At 42.3% G+C, this 17,769-nt stretch overlaps 1 protein-coding gene across 2 annotated transcripts in view; it reads left to right on the top strand.

The window, feature by feature from the left end:
* Snx25 (sorting nexin 25) overlaps positions 1–17,769 on the top strand; it is a 105,743-nt gene that overhangs the window by 26,911 nt on the left and 61,063 nt on the right. For both annotated transcript variants that reach the window (XM_031339711.1, XM_031339713.1), the window contains exons 3-5: positions 1,193–1,409; positions 12,641–12,813; positions 14,630–14,816. In XM_031339711.1, coding sequence (XP_031195571.1) covers positions 1,193–1,409; positions 12,641–12,813; positions 14,630–14,816 — 577 coding nt within the window. The remainder of the gene's footprint in view (positions 1–1,192; positions 1,410–12,640; positions 12,814–14,629; positions 14,817–17,769) is intronic.

Below are 17,769 nucleotides of genomic sequence, written 5' to 3'. Positions count from 1 at the left end.
GTAATGTAGATCAGGCTGTCCTCCAATTCTCAGAGATCTGCCTATTCTGTCTCCCAGCAGTTAGGATTAAAGGTGTGTACTACCCTACCAGGCACAGAGTAGTGCTTGAAAAAGAAAAGCTTTGAGAAATAAGTGATTTAAAAAATATCAGTAAGCTTTGTGTTCTTGAGCTGAGCAATATTATATGGCTAAATATGTCCCCTCCCACAGCCTTTGGAGGTGATGTCATCTATGCCAGATGTCGGTTTATTGTTCAGAAGTCCTTTCTTGAGTACTCACATTAACTTTACAGACTTTCTGTATTAAGTAGAGCGGTGATGTCTGTCGTGGACAGCTACTAGACCTACAATGGGACTTTGGAGCACCAAAAACTTCAAACTTAAGTAGTTCATTTGTGATTGCTGTAACTATATAATATGCACCAGATTTCAAAGCATGGTTTGGAAAAGTAATGAAAATATTTAATTTTTAATGCTGACTACCTAATATTATAAAAGTACATCATATGAAATGAAATATATTACTAATTTTACCTGGTTTTATTCTATTAATATGGGTAGCAGAAAAATGTGAAAGCACATATACAGATTTTCATGTTTCTATTGGATGGGACTATCCTACAAATATAGGTGGTCTTGAAATCACCCAGTGAAGGTTGACGGCTACACATGCTGATTGTGTGTGATGCTGGGTTGTGGAACTGTATTCTGTGGTTGTGTTCTTGTATTATTGTTCTGTATTGTTGGGGCCTTATTAGGAGACAGAATATTGAATCTATTCTCTAATTGAATGCAAAGGATCATGGTCCTGAATCATGGTTTAAGTACCAAAGTGTAAAGAACTCTAAAAAGTATATATAGGTAAGGAGGCAGAGTAAGTACCTTAGGATGGAATAAACTTGACAGAAATATCTTTTATTCACATGAGTTATGGGGTCTTTTTGGAGAAGCATGACCTTGGCCAAATCAATGATTGAAAAGATTGGCTGTATTATATGTATTTAAGTAGATGGGCATCAAGATCAGGTATTTAAAATTAGACTGTATAAGACCTCAGATATTCCAGTTAGATGAGGGTCTTCTAACTTAAAAGCTTTCCTTTCCCCTGTTCTATGTCCTAGCCTCACTATATTTTAAACAATGAACTGCCTCGATGTTTGCAACTTTGACCCAGCTTTGCTTATTCCTCACAGTGTTTGACTACAGCTACCGAGACTATATTCTCTCCTGGTACGGGAACCTCAGCAGAGATGATGGACAGCTCTACTATCTGCTCTTGGATGACTTCTGGGAAATTGTCAAGCAGATTCACCACAGGCTGAGTCATGTGGATGTGGTTAAAGTTGTCTGTAATGATATTGTAAAGGCTTTGCTCACTCACTTCTGTGACCTGAAAGCTGCTACTGCCAGGTAAGTGTGTAACATGATGTCTTAGTTAGGGTTCCATTGCTGTGAAGGAACACCATGACCAAGGCAACGCTTACAAACATTTACATGGGGCTGCCTTACAGTTTCAGAGGTTTAGTCCATTATCATCATGGTGGGAAGCATGGCAGCCTGCAGGCAGGCAAAAAGCTGAGAGTTCAACATCTTGATCAGAAAGCAGCCAGAAGACAGTGTCACACTGGCCAGACTTGAGTATATACATGGGGCCTCAAAGCCCTACCTCCACAGTGTCATATTTCCTCTAACAAGGCCACACCTCCTCCACTAAGGCTACATCTCTTAATAGTACTACTTTCCATGGGTCAAGCATATTCATACCACCACAATCAGCAAATATTTCCCCTTCCTCATTAAAACTTTCCTCTTTGAGGAGATAAAATTAAGTAATACTTTAAAATGGTCTGCCTGCTTGACTTGGAATGTAGACATTTTGAAGGGAAATAGTCACAGTGTACTCAGAGAATAGATTTCTTAATAACTTTATAATAGAAAATTGCTTTATACGTGTATGTGGTTTTATAAGTAATTCATGCAGTATACTGTTGATGGGCTAGCAAGCCCCATACTGAACTTAACTTACAATATTGTGGGTACCTAAAGATGAAATAAATACACTATTTTATAATGTGATATAGAATCAGTGAGCTTAGAAATTTGAGAAAAATTTAGCTCATATTTCTTTTCGTGTTTCTTTTAAGAGCTCAATTATATCACAATAGCCTGAAAATTATCTTTTTAAATTTTCCCCTGTGAGTGTATATTCACTTTACACAGAACCTTTTCATATATGAATGTGATGCATTTTGAACATCCTTCCCTATACCTCCTTCCTGTTGTTCCAATGGCAGGGGGCCGGCCTGGGCTGAGGTCTGCCTGTGGCTTTCTTTCTCTCCCTGGAGGCAGAGGGCCTGCTGCTGACCTGTTGGCTGCTCGGTGCCTTTATTAAAAAGGAGGCAATGTATAAATGAGTTATTTTATTGTAGGAAGGAGAAATATGCTGGTTAAGTAAAGGGAAGGAAAGGAGAGGAAGAAGAGAGAGAAAGAAAGGAGAGGAAGAAAGCCAGAGAAGAGAACAAAGAGAAAGAGAGGAAAGAGAGCAAGAGGGAGAGAGAGAGGGAGAGAGTAAGAGAGTGAGGAGGGGGCAAACCACCCCTTTTATTGTATGGGACGTGGCATGCCTGGCTTGTGGTCAGATGACTGGGTGTAGGGTCCAGCTAGAATGCTGGGAGCTTGAAGCATTGTCTGCCTGATAGAGCACACATCTCCTGCGGGGGGGGGGGGCAGCTGTGAGGGGGTTGGGCTGAAATCTGAGCCATCAACTCAGGAGATATCACCCAACTCCTACCATCCCTTGTGGACAAATTTACTTTGCTCAGTGGGTCTCTGGGGTTCCAAGGTGGCCGCTCTACTGGACTCCGGCTATCAGAACTGCCCACTACCCCACACCTTCCCTTGCTCTGTCACATCTCTACTTGTTAGTCCCCTTTGCTCCCCTAGAGTTTTAATTCTCCTTTCATGCTATGTAGTCACACATAAGCATAGCATTTTATGTGCTTAGATGAAGATATAGAAACCACAACTGGAAGATGGATATTTGCCTTCCTGAGACCTAATTCACTTTATTGTGATTCTCTCCAGCTACACTTATTTTCCTACAATCAACATAACTTCATTCTTAATGAATGAGGTTCAGAAATTTGCATTGTTTAGATATACCAGACTTTCTTTATCCATTACCCTGTTGTTCAGCCTCTAGATTGGTTCTATAGCATAGCTATTTTAACTTTTTAAAATAATGTTTTTTTTTTAACTCTTTGAGACTCAGTTTCCATACATTTTTAAAATGTATATTAATTAACTCATCTCCATTACCTCCTTCTCACTCCCCCATTGCTCCCCAGCCCATTCCTCTCAACTTCATGTGCTCCTTTTCTTTTTTGTTTTGAGTTCCATTAGTGCTGCCCATAAGCACTTGGGTATATGGACATCCACTGGGGCTCAAGTAGCCTACCAGCAGCCATGTCCCCAAGGGAGAGAGGCTTGTCCTCGACCCCTGTGCAGCTATCAGCTGCTGCTCCTCCAGGAGAAGTGGGGCCTCATCTTGAAGCCCACTCAGCGCTAGGATTTTACTGGCCTGCCCTTGTGCAGGTAACGATGGCCACCATGAGTTGTGAGTGCAGTGACTCTGTCATATCCGGAAGCATTTTGTAGCTCTACCCCACATGCAGTGGCTCTTTCCTTGCCCTCTTCCCCTAAGATGTCCTGAGCCTTGGGTGGAAAGAGGTGGATACAAAGGACTCAGATAGAGCTGAGTGCTCAGTTAGTTTTACATAGTATTTTGACCAGAAATGAGTCTGTATCAGCCATCACTGCAAAGAGAAGATGCTCTGACGGAAGTTGAGAGCAGCACAAATCTGTGGGTGTAAACAAATATTTAGACGGTGGTTTAACCGTGTGGCCAGTTAGTGAGACAACAGTAGGTTCCCGCCAAAACCCTATAACTTCCCTAGTCTTGGGCATCTGACCACGTTACAGTACCAGGCACAAAAGCCTTCCCATGGAGCAGACCTCTTGCCAGTCTGAAAGCAGTTTGTTGTGCCCATAACTGTCATGTCAGGATCACACCAGGGCACATCTTTCCTGGAAGGTCAGGCATTACAGCATGCAGGGCCCACAGCTGGATGTAACATTGATATCTTTTCTCTCCCAGCAAGCTGCACAGCACCTCCCAGCACTCTGAGAGCTAGTCAGCAGGGAGAGTTTCCTAGTCAGAGGGAGGTTCATCTCTCCATGTCCTGCTTCCAGAATGAATGGTGGCTTCAGTGGTGGTGTCCTATCATCTGCATATGCTGGGCAACAAAAAGCAGTGGCAGTAGCCCACCTTGTTCTGAGTGCCTCTGGCTCGCTAACAATAGCTCAGAGGGAGTACCCTGAGCCTGGCATTGATGCCTTTCGGGAGCAGCACTGTCTACTTGTGCAGAGTACTCCTACTCATATTCCCCTTTAAAAAGAATATGCTCAACACACTTAGAAACTAGTGGACTTCTCTAAGGCTTCTTCATGTAGCCTTAGTTTACTCTCCCCTCCCCCTCCCCCTCCCCAGTTTGCCTATCTCTACTCTAGCTCTGACTGAGGATAGCCTCCATACATTTCATATTGCCAGTTCTCTAGCATTCCCTCTAGTTAATTTTTCCTTGTGTTGGTGAATCATATGTTTCTATGAAGCTTTTTTACATACCTTTCATGTTTGTTAAGCCACCTGCCAATGCCTCATTTCCCCATTTCCCATCTCCTTCCATGTTTGAACCCTTCTGCCCATAGTATCCCCTTCTCTACTCTCATTTTACCTGTATTTTGACATTTCCCTTCCTCTTAAGATGTCCACCCTCAGTGGCCTATTTCTAGTCTTCCTGGCTTCCATATGTACTCCAGATTAAACAGAACAAAACAAATGATTCAAAGTATGATCTACATGTGAGAGGGAACATACAGCATTGTCTTTCTGGGGCAGAGCAACCTCACTCAGTAGAGTGCCTTCCAGTTCTATCTTACCTTCAAACTTCTTTATTTTTACAGCTGAGTAATATTCAGTTGTGTCATATACCACATTATTCTTATCCATTCATTAGCTGATGGACACTGTGGTTGATTCCGTTTCTTGACTGTTGTGAATTGAGCTGCAGTACAAGGTGTTTTCAGGAGTGCTGTAAAGGGCAGTGGTATGCAAGTGTTTGTGTTACATGGAGACTTGTGGTCACTGGGTATAGCTAAGAGTGGCATGTAGTTGGGTCCTATGATAGACCTAATTTTAGGTTAGTTTTGAAAAAAAGATTTTATTTATTTATTTTTTATTTATTTATTTATTTAATTTGTGTGTGTGTGTGTGTGTGTGTGTGTGTGTGTGTGTGTATGTGTGCACACTTAGGTCTTCAGGCTTGTGTGGCAAGCACTTTTACTTGCTGAGCCATGTCTTGGGCTCTGATGTTTGTTTTCTGAGGTGCCCTCATACTGACTTGTTAGCGACTAGATGAGTTTATATTCTCACCAGCACTGTGTCAGGGTTCCCTTTGGTGTCTGCTCTTGCTGCTTGCATTCCTTTCTCTTTTCTTTCTTTTTCTTTCTCTTTTTTTTTTTTTTTCAAGACAGGGTTTCTCTGTACACCCCTGGCTGCCCTGGAATTCACTCTGTAGACCAGGCTGGTCTCAAACTCAGAAATCTGCCTGTCTCTGCCTCCCAAGTGCTGGGATTGAAGGCAAGAGCCACCACCGCCCGGCACTGCTTGCATTTCTTGTTACCTGTTTTTCTAGTGACTGCCATTCTGACTAGGTTGAGATGGAATCTCAGTGTAGTTTTAATTTGTATCCCTCTGATACCTAGTGATGTTCTGAGACCTGTTAGGAGAATCTAATGTTAGCACTTGCAGGCTCTTAGAGAAATGGCTTCATTTAAGAAAGGTATGTGTGTGTTTATCTGGTGCAAACCTGGCTTTGGAGGATGTCTGCAGGGCTATTTCTATGCTAAGGACAAATCACTTTCCTAGGCTTGTTGGTAGAACCTTAAGTTTGTACTATGCTCTCGAGTGAGTGCAAGGATGATGAAATATGGCCCGTGTGACTTAACACAGTGAGTGTGGCCCTAAAGAAAGGAGGAGCACTGCCTGTCAGGCCATGCAGTTGTTTGGAATGGCACTGGGATGATGTGGAGTTAAGATTGCTTATGCTTGGTTTCAGGAACATCAGTCTTGGCTCCCTAGTTAGCATTGGATAGCTCTGTGCTGAGTTTATCCCATGATGGCCCCTGTTCAGGTTGGTGATGCTGCCCTGGCAGTGAACTGGCTGTTAAGAGTGGCAGCTATACATTCTCACTCACACGGAGCTGTCTTCTCTCCCCAGGTCTGCCAGCCTCAGGCTGATGAGGCTAAAATCCAGAGCCATTACATTCCCACTGCCTTCCCACTGTTTCCTGCTGGCTGCTCCAGCGTTTTGCATGCTGGTCCAACTGTAGTGCATAGTGAGGAGTTCGCTTCTGATGTGCCTCACTTTCATAAAATGGTACTCTTATTAGCTGTGATAACTGATTTTTTCCCGTAATGCTTTTATTTAAATGTCATTTGAGACTAACTCAACTTTATCATCTTATTACTTAGGCACATCCTGTCTAAAAACATTACCATAGGACTGTGCTTCTCAGAATTCTGTATCTGAAGATAGTCCTATATCTTAAGAGCTACCAAACATCAAACAGCTGTTGTTCATGTGGTTCACATCTAGTAATATGCCATAGCCACCCTGCGCTGGCAGGTGACAGCATATTGCATAGCCCCTCATTGTTCCAAGTGAGCTCAGTGAAATCATATTGCTGTCTTGAAATTGGCCATTTACACTATGAAATGGGGAAATACTTCAGCTTAGAATTTGGTTCCGTGAAGAACTAATTGTTAAATATTTGCCAGCTTCACTTATTGAATCCATTATATTCATCAATATTTACAACATCAGATATTTAAGCCAAAAAGCTTTTCAAGTACAAGTTCACATTGTGTTCTCTTTAGAAAATCCCGCTAGTGATTTTGGAAAATCATTTGTGAGTGAAAGAGAAAAATGGCATTTTGTCACTTTGTGGTAGTAAAATAATAATGAATATGGTGTTGGCCTTACAGATCCCCTAAAGTGTGTTTGGAACAAGTGGGAGTCTCTCACAGCACCCTGCTGTGTGTTGTAAAACTACCTTCTGGCAGACAGTGTGTGCGGTTAGAAAGTGAAACAGGATCCTTAGGTCCCTGCCTGTGGTCTCTGTAGTTTATGTCCTCCTTTAGGCCTTGGCACTATTGTTTATTAGTATATCGTTTACTGTGGTGCCCACCAGTGAAAGTATTCCATGGTTCCATGGTACGGCTAATAGGTATTAAAGACTCACTGGAATTCATAGAGGCTTGTTTCAAAGTAAGCTACACTCATTAGAGGACAGTATGTTAAATGTTTCAGTTAGAAGAATAATAGATTTAGGAGAAAAGGACACATGGTTAGAGAAATGCAGTGTTTTATGAATATCTAATTTCAACATAAGAGTATGTTTTCACCGAGGTGTTTGCCAGCTTTCTGAGAGCTACTTTAGGAGATGGTGTCACATTGTTGTAAGTAGAGCATGAGAATGACAGAGAGGACAGACAGAGTCCGTGTTAGAAGCCTGACTCTTCAGGTGTGGAGGGTTTTTCAGTTTATTTCATTGTTTGTCTTTTCCTGTGTCCCAGACTGGCTTCCAGTTCACTGCATAGAAGAACTTCTAATCACTTGCCTTCACCTTCTGAGTTTCAGGTGTGCTATCACCTTGGTTTAGTTGTGTTGGGTGACCCCCCCAAGTGACCCCAAGGCCTTGTGCAGGCTAGGCAACCACTGAACCAGCTGAGCCACAGCCCCTAGTTTTTGATTCCTTTTTACTTTAGTTGATGATAAAAATGTAGAGAAAAAAAATGAAGTTAAATCTATACCCGTATTTCTATAGTTACAGTTACTTGAAAGAATACCAGTTCCTCACTAGACCTGTTCCTTTGGGTGGTTTGGTCTGAGAACAACTGTTACTGGCATAGCATTATAAAAGCTCACAGTCAGATCTGCCTGCAGTGAGGGTAGGTTTGACCCTCACTGTAGTGTCATGCCTGTAGGGCAGCTCTGGGTAACACCATTCTTGTCCTGTAAATCTGGCTGGTGGACAGCTCTCTCTGGGCTGCAAAATGAGGTGGGTGGTCTGGGAAGCACCTTGGGTTGGCGACTGTCAGGAGAATAACGAATTGCAGTAATAAGAGGAAGGCATCCTTTGCCTGGCTGCTAAGCGTTTCCGGTCAGCCAGGGCTTCTTTCTAGCCTGTCAGTTTGCTGCTGCTGCAAACCAGTCCAGATCACACTTAAAGCCTGCTCAGCTTCCCCTTCCTTTTCCCGTCTGTCTCGTCTCAGTGTGCTTCAGAAAGTCTAAAAAAGATTGCCTTTATGCTTTAATTCAATAGCATTTTAAAATTTTGCAATCTCTTTATAATCTGTGTTTCGTGTGGCTGTGGAACACAGGCTACTTATTTGAGGAAACGCCTTTATTCACATATTTTCTTTCTTTACTTTTGACGTGTTTTCCCCTGTTTTTTTCAACCTCTGACTACAGTGTAGCATAGCACAGACTTCAGAGGGAGACAGAGGGAACAAGAACTGTTTCCTCCATTTATCACTTCCGTGCCTTTGTTCATCTGTGCCTATCCACACCTTCATTTTCTCATCTGTATGATGGTAGTGTGCTATCTTCCTCTTGGTGTAGGTGGGAGGGTCGGATACTGTAACTGTGAAGCATATCAAAGTTACTGACTTCTTCCCTATTCAAGGAGTGAGAAGTGCAAAGGCTGATGAACACTGCCAGAGGCAGGATGCAGCAAGCCCGTTACAGCTCACCAGAAGCTGGGTGGGCTTGCTCACCCACAGCGGCTATGCTTTGTGAGCCCTCTCTGCTCATAAACAGCACCGATGCCCACCTCCTAAAGGGCATCATGAAGTGTCCTGCAGAGTTTGCAGGAGAGTCTACAGGAGTTAGGTGGGAGGTTTTCCTATACAGTGAGTGTATTGGGCCAGCCCTCTCTTTTGTTTGGCTTTCTTAGTTTTCCCCTGACTCAGCTGTTAGGAAGGAGGGAAATTTGTGACATTTTTATGACCATGCAGGTCCCAGCTGATGTATAGGCTCAGTTTTATCTAGAGAAGTTTCTCTTGTAAAAGTAGATTTTTTTTTTTGGTTGTCCTCCTCCAGTAAGTACTAACCAGATGTGTATTTTAAAGTATTAAACCCATACCAGGGCTTGAGATGACCAAGGAATAGCATCTCTGTGTTTACTGTATGGAAAGAGCAGGGCCAGCAATAGTTTAAGATAAACGAAGATACTTGGGGGGAGAGTCCTAGGGTTCCAGCATGTCCAGGCTCTCGAGCAGAGCTAATGCTTTACTATTGAGTTACAGCCCCAAGCCACTCCTTTCTTTAATTTTTTTTGAAAGAGGATCTTAATAAGTTATGAAGGCTGACATTAACTTCATTCTGTGGCCCTTTCAGGCCTTGAACTCTTGATTGTAGGCCTGGCCTCATCTTTTGTTGGTTGGCTGTTTTTGTGTTTTTAAAGACAGGGTCTTACAGCCTAAACTGGATCAGAACTCCTGATCCTCTTGCCTCTCTCTCTGAGTTCTGGTTTTATATAGTGCACCATCATGCTTTCCTTCAGGAACCTTTTACAAAGCCAACATGGAGACCAGAATGTAGACTGTTAATCCAGGATGCATGAAGCCTGCATTTGATTCAGATGCAGCCTATAAATGGGGCACACTGGTGCATATCCATAATCCCACAGCTGGGAGACGGAGGTAGGAGGATCAGGACTTGAGTATTATCCTAGTGCTGCATAACTAATTCAGGGCTAGCCTGGGCTACAAGAGACCCTGTCAAAAATAAATCAATAAAAATAAACACCAGCCGAGGTGTGCATATATAAAGCCTTACTCATTAAATGTCTCCATGTCATTGGCTTTGCACATTAGGATAGAATTCTTCTAGGTGATTACAGCAGGCAAAGAAGGAAATTGTTCTTTTTTTGGTGTACATATTCCAGTTAGTCCAGTCTCTAGTGTAAGAAGTCACAGTGTACTCTTGAGAGGCATTAATCATAAAGATACCAATATGCATTCCATGTTTCATTTCCTGTACAGCCCTTAATGTGTTTTCTGTACTCTAGAGTATTTGCTCAGTATTGGCCTCTTGTTACGATGGAATCTTTGCCACTTATCTCCAATAATAGGAGAAAAATTACCATTTCATGATGCTATGGAATAGAAAAACTTAGACTGGTCTTTCTACTATTTTTCAGTCGGATTCTCCCAAATCGTGGTTCTGGGGTGCACTTAGTGCTGACAGTGATCTATGGCCATGACTGGAAAGAACCTGGGATCCTCACAAATGCAATTTGCCATCACCTTTGGGAGCATTAAGCAACAGACCCTTTACCCATAGAAATAATCCAAACTTACTATCCTACAATTTCTTCATCAAAAAAAAATGGCTCATGATACTGGTTTATACTTTATTAGTTTTAAAAAATGATGCTATATATCACATATATTTAAGACAGACTGTTTGTCCTCTATTTGAGGAAGGTCATTCTCTTCAATTAAGTGTACAGCTTCATGCAGGATCCATGGAGTGGTAAGGGGACAGGAACATCTACCTAGCCAGCCACATCAGCTGACTTAGTCCCAGGGACCATGGGTGACAGATGTCAAAGCCTGTTTACTTTCGCATCCAGCCTTTAATTAGCAGTCAAGAGGAAGAGGCAGATGGATCTCAGAGTTTTAGGCCAGCCTGGTCTACATAATGAGTTCCAGGCTGGCAAATAAGTAAGCAAACACAATCAAACAAACAATAAATAGGATTCATCTGGAAACTTGAAGGTTGTTTAGTTAAAGAAATACTCATACCATTTTGAATTGTTGCTAGTATTTGGAAGTTCTTATGACCTTTGATACTACTTATGGTAGTTATCATGGTTGCCTTTGAAAATACAGTAAGGCCACATACCCTTCTTTCTTTTCTGTTGTTGTGGCAAACACTGACCAAAAGCAACTTGGAGGAGTGGGTTTATTTGGTTTATACTCTCTGAACACAGTTCATTTATTATTGAAGGAAGTCAGGCCAAGAGCTCAAGAAAGACCTCAAATCAGGAACTGGAGCAGAGACCATGGAGGAACACATGGCTGCTTCTCCAAGGCTTGCACAGCTTGCATTCTTATACACCCCAGAAACACCTGCTCAGGAGAGGCACTGCACACAGTAGGCTGGACCTTCCCTCATCATTATTAATTAAGAAATTGCTCTCATTGACAAGATATGGCTTAGCAGTTAAGAGCCTTTGTTGCTCTTCTAGAGGACCCGGGTTTGACTCCCAGCTCATGGAGACTCACAACCATCTCTAACTTCAGTTTCAGGATATCCAATACCTTCTTCTTGCCTTCTAGAGTACCAGGCATGCATGTGGTACACAGACATATATGCAAACAAAATATCCATAAACCTAAAATAAAAGGAACTTTAAAAACAGAAAAGGAAGGAAGGAGAAAAGAAGGGAGGAAGGAAGGAGGGAGGGAAGGAAATGCTCTTACAAACATGACCACAGGCCAGTCCGATGGAGGCAAACCTCACTTAGGTGTCCTCTTCCTAGGGACTCTAATTGTGCTATGTTTACAGAAACTAAGGATGGCATCATACATTTACATTCACTCCAGCACAGGCTCTCCAGATCAATCCATGTCTAAGGAAAGTATTGATTATTGGAACTTCTGAGAAGGCTACAGTTATTTAAATCAATGTGTTGCTTATTTAGAATATTTTTTACCTAATGATATATAATTGAATTATTTCTGAACAGTTTTCCCATCCATCTATCTATGTATATAATCTTTGTATCTATGTATCTGTCTATGTATGTATGTATGTATCTATCTATCTCTATCTACCTACCTATCTATTCTTATTTTAATTCTTTGATCCTTTTTTAAAATCCAGTTTTTATCCCTATTCCAGTCTGACTTCCTCATCCCATACCTCCCTCCACCCCTGTCTCTAAGAGGATATCCCCACTCCCCAAGTCTCTTGAGGGTTAGATGCATCTTCTCTCACTGAACCCAGATCCGGCAGTCCTCTGCTCTATATGTATTGGGGGCCTCATATCAGCTGGTATATGCTGCCTGGTTGGTGTCTTAGTGTCTGAGAGATCTCCAGGATCCAGGTCAGTTGAGACTGCTGGTTTTTCTATGGGGTCACCCTCCTTCTCAGCTTCTTCCAGCTTTTCCCTAATTTAACCACAGGGGTCAGCAGCTTCTGTCCATTGGTTAGGTGTAAATATCTGCATCTGACTCTTTCAGCTGCTTATTGGGCCTCTCAGAGGGCAGTCATGCTAAGCTCCTGTTTGTAAGCATACCATAGCATCAGTAATAGCCTCAGGCCTTGGGGCCTCTCCCTGAGCTAGGTCCCAATTTGGGCCTGTCACTGGACCTCCTTTCCTTCAGGCTCTTCTCCATTTTTGTCCTTTCAGTTCTTTCAGACAGGATCAATTTTGGGTCAGAGTTTTTGACTGTGGGATGGCAATCCCATCCCTCCACTTGATGTCCTGTCTTTCTTTTCTTTCAGACATGAAGAACAGCCAAGGCCTTTTGTGTTGCATGCATGCTTGAAGGACTCACACGATGAAGTAAAATTCCTTCAAACATGTTCTCAGGTTCTGGTGTTTTGCCTTCTTCCTTCGAAGGATATCCAGTCTCTCAGCTTACGTACAATGCTCTCAGAAATTCTCACGACAAAAGGTAGACTTATAAAATTAATACCACTAATGTCATGAGTGTTTAAACAAATGTCTGTATCCTGTGATTATATTTCATATAACATTTGTGCAGATCTTATATATTGCAGACCATGTGGGTTGTAAGGAATTTCAGATACTTTACATTTTATTATCACATAAAGGCTTTGGCCATACATGGTTTGAAAAGTTTATATCTGTATTTAAAAGTTTATTGCTAATGCTATTTTAATATAGGAAAAAGCCACTCTTCATGTATGTATGAACACATTCACTTGGAATAGTTGTCGAGTTATCTAGGCCAGTAGAAATACATCAAGGAAAGAACACCCACACATTTGCACAGAGACTCTGTCAGCGTTTACTTCTATTTTTTCTTTTAAGTTTCATTGGGAATGCTGCTTTTGTGAACTTTTAATAAACAATACGTACTAAACTATAGCATAATAAGAAACATTTAAAGGTTATTTGTATAGCTAAATACTTAATGAGAATAAAAGAATGGAAGAGCGGCAGGGAGATGGCTGCAGCTAAACACTTGTATGAGAATGAGGACTGCAGGTTACCAAAGCCAGGTGTGTCCCCACACGTTAACCCCAGTGCTGGGGACAAGGACAGCATATCCTGGAGCTCGCTGGCCAGCCAGGCTAGCCAAAATGGAGCTCCAGGTTCAGGGAGAGAGAGAGAGAGACCCTGTCTTCAAAAAATATTTGGGCAAAGAGTGATGAAGAACACTGGATGTTGATCTCTGGCCTACACATGCATACATACATTCACTATAAGGGAAGTGGTGGTGGATGCAGACATGTGAAAGAAAAATGACTTAAGACAGACGTTCCCTATCTAGGAATTTTAAATAAGGGAAATATAGTGGTTAAACATCTCCTTCATATAATAATAATAATAATAATAATAATAGTAATAATCCATTTATTTGTGCTTATCAGCTGGTTTACTAACAAAAGGGCACTGTAAACTTAGGCAGGTGGGTTTGCCATGGTGTTCCTGACTTACACAGCATCCTCCCCAATGCCTGCTTTGAACAGTTGGGGGAACATTGACATTTATCTTTTTGTAGGCTATACTGACCAAAACAAAATGAACCTTACAAAAAAGTGAGAAAAAATCAAGAGTGTTTCCTTGGCAGTATGAGTTCCAGAAGGCTTCCTTCCAGTGTTCTTTTCATGTGTGTATTCAAATAAGCACTGATTGTGCCTACACAGACCTCCCTAGAGGGACGGGCAGCTCTGTGTGTGCATGCAAGTGTGCACACACATTGTATTTCACAGCGTGTGTGTACACATTATCATCAATGTAGTGTTCCGCCAGCGGACCCTGGATTGTCCTGGACCGGAGGCGAAGGGGACCTGTGAACAATAAGCGGGTGGGGGAGCAAAAAGAAACCACACCAAGTAGATGTGTCAAGGTGTACTTTACTCAGGGTGCAGTGTGTTTATATAGTAAAAGGCAAAAAAACCGAAACCACAGCAATCAGACTTTTAACATAAACATGAGACTGGACAAAGAGAGAATAGCAGTCTGTTTATAGCAGGAACTTTAAGTCTGAGTTCTGGCAGAACTGAGCTGATTGTCAGTCTTTGATCTCAGCAGTCAGCTTTTCACTCCACAGGTGGGCAGCCTCAGTCCCGGGCCTGCCAAGGCATTCTTTCCCTTACTGGAACAGGGGAGGGAGACCTCAGTAAGTCCCCCATTTGGTTTGTAGACAGTTTTTCCCATATACATTTTCACTGATGTGATATGGAATCTGTCTCTTCAAGAAGAGTATATTTTTCAGTGACACTCTCATTTCTTTTCCCTAGTCTTGAAGCCAGTAGTGGAATTGCTGAGTAACCCTGACTACATTAACCAAATGCTCCTTGCACAGTTGGAGTACAGAGAACAGATGAGTGAACATCACAAGAGAGCCTACACGTATGCTCCTTCTTACGAGGAGTTCATCAAGCTCATCAACAGCAACTCTGATGTGGAGTTCCTGAAGCAGCTCAGGTACTTTGCCTGTAACTACAGCACAAGACAGATGCCAACTGTCATCCATTGCCTAGATAGGTCATGAGTGTGTGTGTGTGTGTGAGAGAGAGAGAGAGAGAGAGAGAGAGAGAGAGAGAGAGAGAGAGAGAGAGAGAGAGAGAGAGAGAGAGAGAGAGAGAGAGAGAGAGACAGAGACAGAGACAGAGACAGACAGAGAGACAGAGAGAGAGAGAGAAAGAGAGAGAGAGAGAGATTGGGAGTTAGTGAGTGTTCTTTTCAGGATTTTTTTCATTTAGTGACAACTTCATTTGTCCAGCTTTTCCTTAATAGTGGAATTAAAATTATTTTTTTAAAAAAAAGCATTAGGTTTTCCTAAGAATTAGGTAATAATAGCTTAAAAGCTCTTTAGCTATTAGAAGGCCCTGCATAGCTGCTCAGATGCCTGCCACAGGAAAGCACTTGAAAGAGAGCATGGTTTTTCCTTCCCTCCTTCCTTCCTTCCTTCCTTCCTTCCTTCCTTCCTTCCTTCCTTCCTTCCTTCCTTCCTTCCCTCCCTCCTTCCTTCCCTCCCTCCTTCCTTCCCTCCTTCCTCCCTTCCTTCTTTCCTTTCTTCCTTCCTCCTTCCCTCCCTCCCTTCCTCCCTCTCTTCTTCCCTCCTTCCTTCCCTTCCTCCCTCCCTCCTTCCTTCCTTCCTTGCTTTTCTTCTTTCTTTCTTGTTTTAAATGGCAGCATAGAACCCTGTGTTGATTTTCATTTATCTTAGAAAATGAAGAGGCTGGAGTGGGAAAAGGGCTTCCTCACTACTGATTTTGAGAATCCACATTTGGACCCACCCCAGGCATCACTTCAGAGGGAGGATGGCTTAGAGGTGTTTGGGGAGTGTTGGTTGGTGTTCTCTCAGCATTTACATGTATACTATGGTTATTTGGTTGCATCTAGTTCTGGGTTCATTTCCCTGCATCCCTTTTATTTTAATGTTTCCAAGTGGTAATGGGAAGGAAAGAAAACTCTGGTGGGTAAATTTTTATTTTATCAATGATTTTATTAATAAAAAAGTAAAATATTGACCAAAAATTGGACCTTAGAACTATTTAGAGATGTTAGATATGTGGCCTTCCTTTGAACAAGCATTAATATTGAGATAGCCTGGGCTGCATAATCTGGTCTGTATAACGCACCACCTAAAAGACATGTCTTGTTCTACCAACTATGTCATGATTAATCTTGGTCTTGGGGATAAATAATCATCTCTTTAAAAATTTATTTATTTATTTACATTCCAAATGATGGCCCCCTCTCAGTTCCCCCTCAAAGAGTTCTTCCCCTACCCATCCTCCCCTTTGTCTCTGAGAGGGCAGTCCCATGCTGGGTATTCCCCCACCTTGGTACATCAAGTCTCAGACTGAGACAAGACAAGGCAGCCCTCTGATACATATGTGCTTGAGCCAAATGGGGGCCTTGAGCCAGCCTGTGTATGCTCTTTGGTTGGTGGCTCAGTCTCTGGGAGCTCTCAGGGGTCCAAGTTAGTTGATACTGTTGGTCTTCCTGTGGGGTTGTCATCTTCTTGAAGGCCTTGAATTCTTCTCTTAACTCATCTGTAGAGGTCCCCGGCCTCTGTCCAATGTTTGGTTGTAGGTAACTGCATCTGCAGTTAGCTGCTGGGTAGAGCCTCTCAAAGGACAGCCATGCTAGACTCTTGTCTGCAAGCACAACATAGCATCATTAATAGTATAAGGGACTGGTGCCTGCCCATGGGATGGCTCTCAAGTTGTGCTGGTCCCTGGTCAGCCATTCCTTCAGTCTCTGCTCCATCTTTGTCCCTACATTTCTTTTATACAGGAACAATTTCAGGTCAAAAGTTTTCTAGGTAAGTTGGTGTCCCCATTTCTCTACTGGGGTTCCTGTCTGGCTACTGGAGGTGTCTCTTCAGGTTCCATATCCCCGCTATTGGAGAATTCCTGCTAAGGTCACCCCCATTGACACCTGGGAGCTTCCCTCATCCTAGGTCTCTGGGACTTCCTAAGGTTTCCCCATCCCCTGCAGCTGCATACTTCCATTCATTTTCCTGCCTCTAGGCTTCTCTCCTGTGTCTCCCCATGCCTACTCCTACTCCCCCAACTCCCTTCACCCTCTCATCTTCCATGCCTATTTTGTTCCCCCTTCTAAGTGGGATTCAGGCATCCTCACTTGGGCCTTCCTTCTTGTTTAACTTCTTTGGGTCTGTGAGGTATATCATGGGTATTGTGAACTTTTAACTAATATCCACTTATCAGTGAGTACATATACCATGTATGTCTTTGGAGCCTAGGTTACCTCACTCAGGATGATATTTTCTAGTTCTATTCATTTGTCTGCAAAATTCATAATGTCCTTGTTTTTAATAGCTGAATAGTATTCTATCTTGTAAATGTACCATAGTTTCTGTATCCACTATTCAGTTGAGGGACATCTGGATTTCTTCCAGTTTCTGGCTATTATGAATAAAGCTGCTATGAACATAGTGGAGCATGTGTCCTTGTAGTATGGTAGATCATCTTTTGGGTCTTTTAGGTCATATGCTGGGTCTTCAGTTAGAACTATTCCCAATTTTCTGAGAAACCACCACATTGATTTCCAGAGTGGTTGTACAGTTTGCAATTGCACCAGTAATGAAGGAGTGTTCCCCTTTCTCCAAATCCTCACCAGCATGTGCTGTTGTTTGAGGGTTTGATCTTAGCCATTCTGATTGGTGTGAGGTGGAATCTCAGGGTCTTTTGGTTTGCATTTCCCTGATGACTAGAGATGTTGAACTTTTCTTTAAGTGATTCTCAGCAATTTAATATTCTTCTGTTGAGAATTCTCTGTTTAGCTCTGTATACAATTTTTGATTGGGTTATTTGGTTTTTTGGAGCCTAACTTGTTGAGTTCTTTATATATTTTGGATATTAGCCCTCTGTCATATGTAGAGTTAGTGCAGATCTCTTCCCATTCT

The sequence above is a fragment of the Mastomys coucha genome, unplaced genomic scaffold, assembly GCF_008632895.1.
Source record: "Mastomys coucha isolate ucsf_1 unplaced genomic scaffold, UCSF_Mcou_1 pScaffold22, whole genome shotgun sequence".
Classification (NCBI taxonomy): domain Eukaryota; kingdom Metazoa; phylum Chordata; class Mammalia; order Rodentia; family Muridae; genus Mastomys; species Mastomys coucha.
The sequence above is the reverse complement of the archived record's forward strand: the minus strand, read 5'-3'. Positions and strand labels throughout refer to the sequence as shown.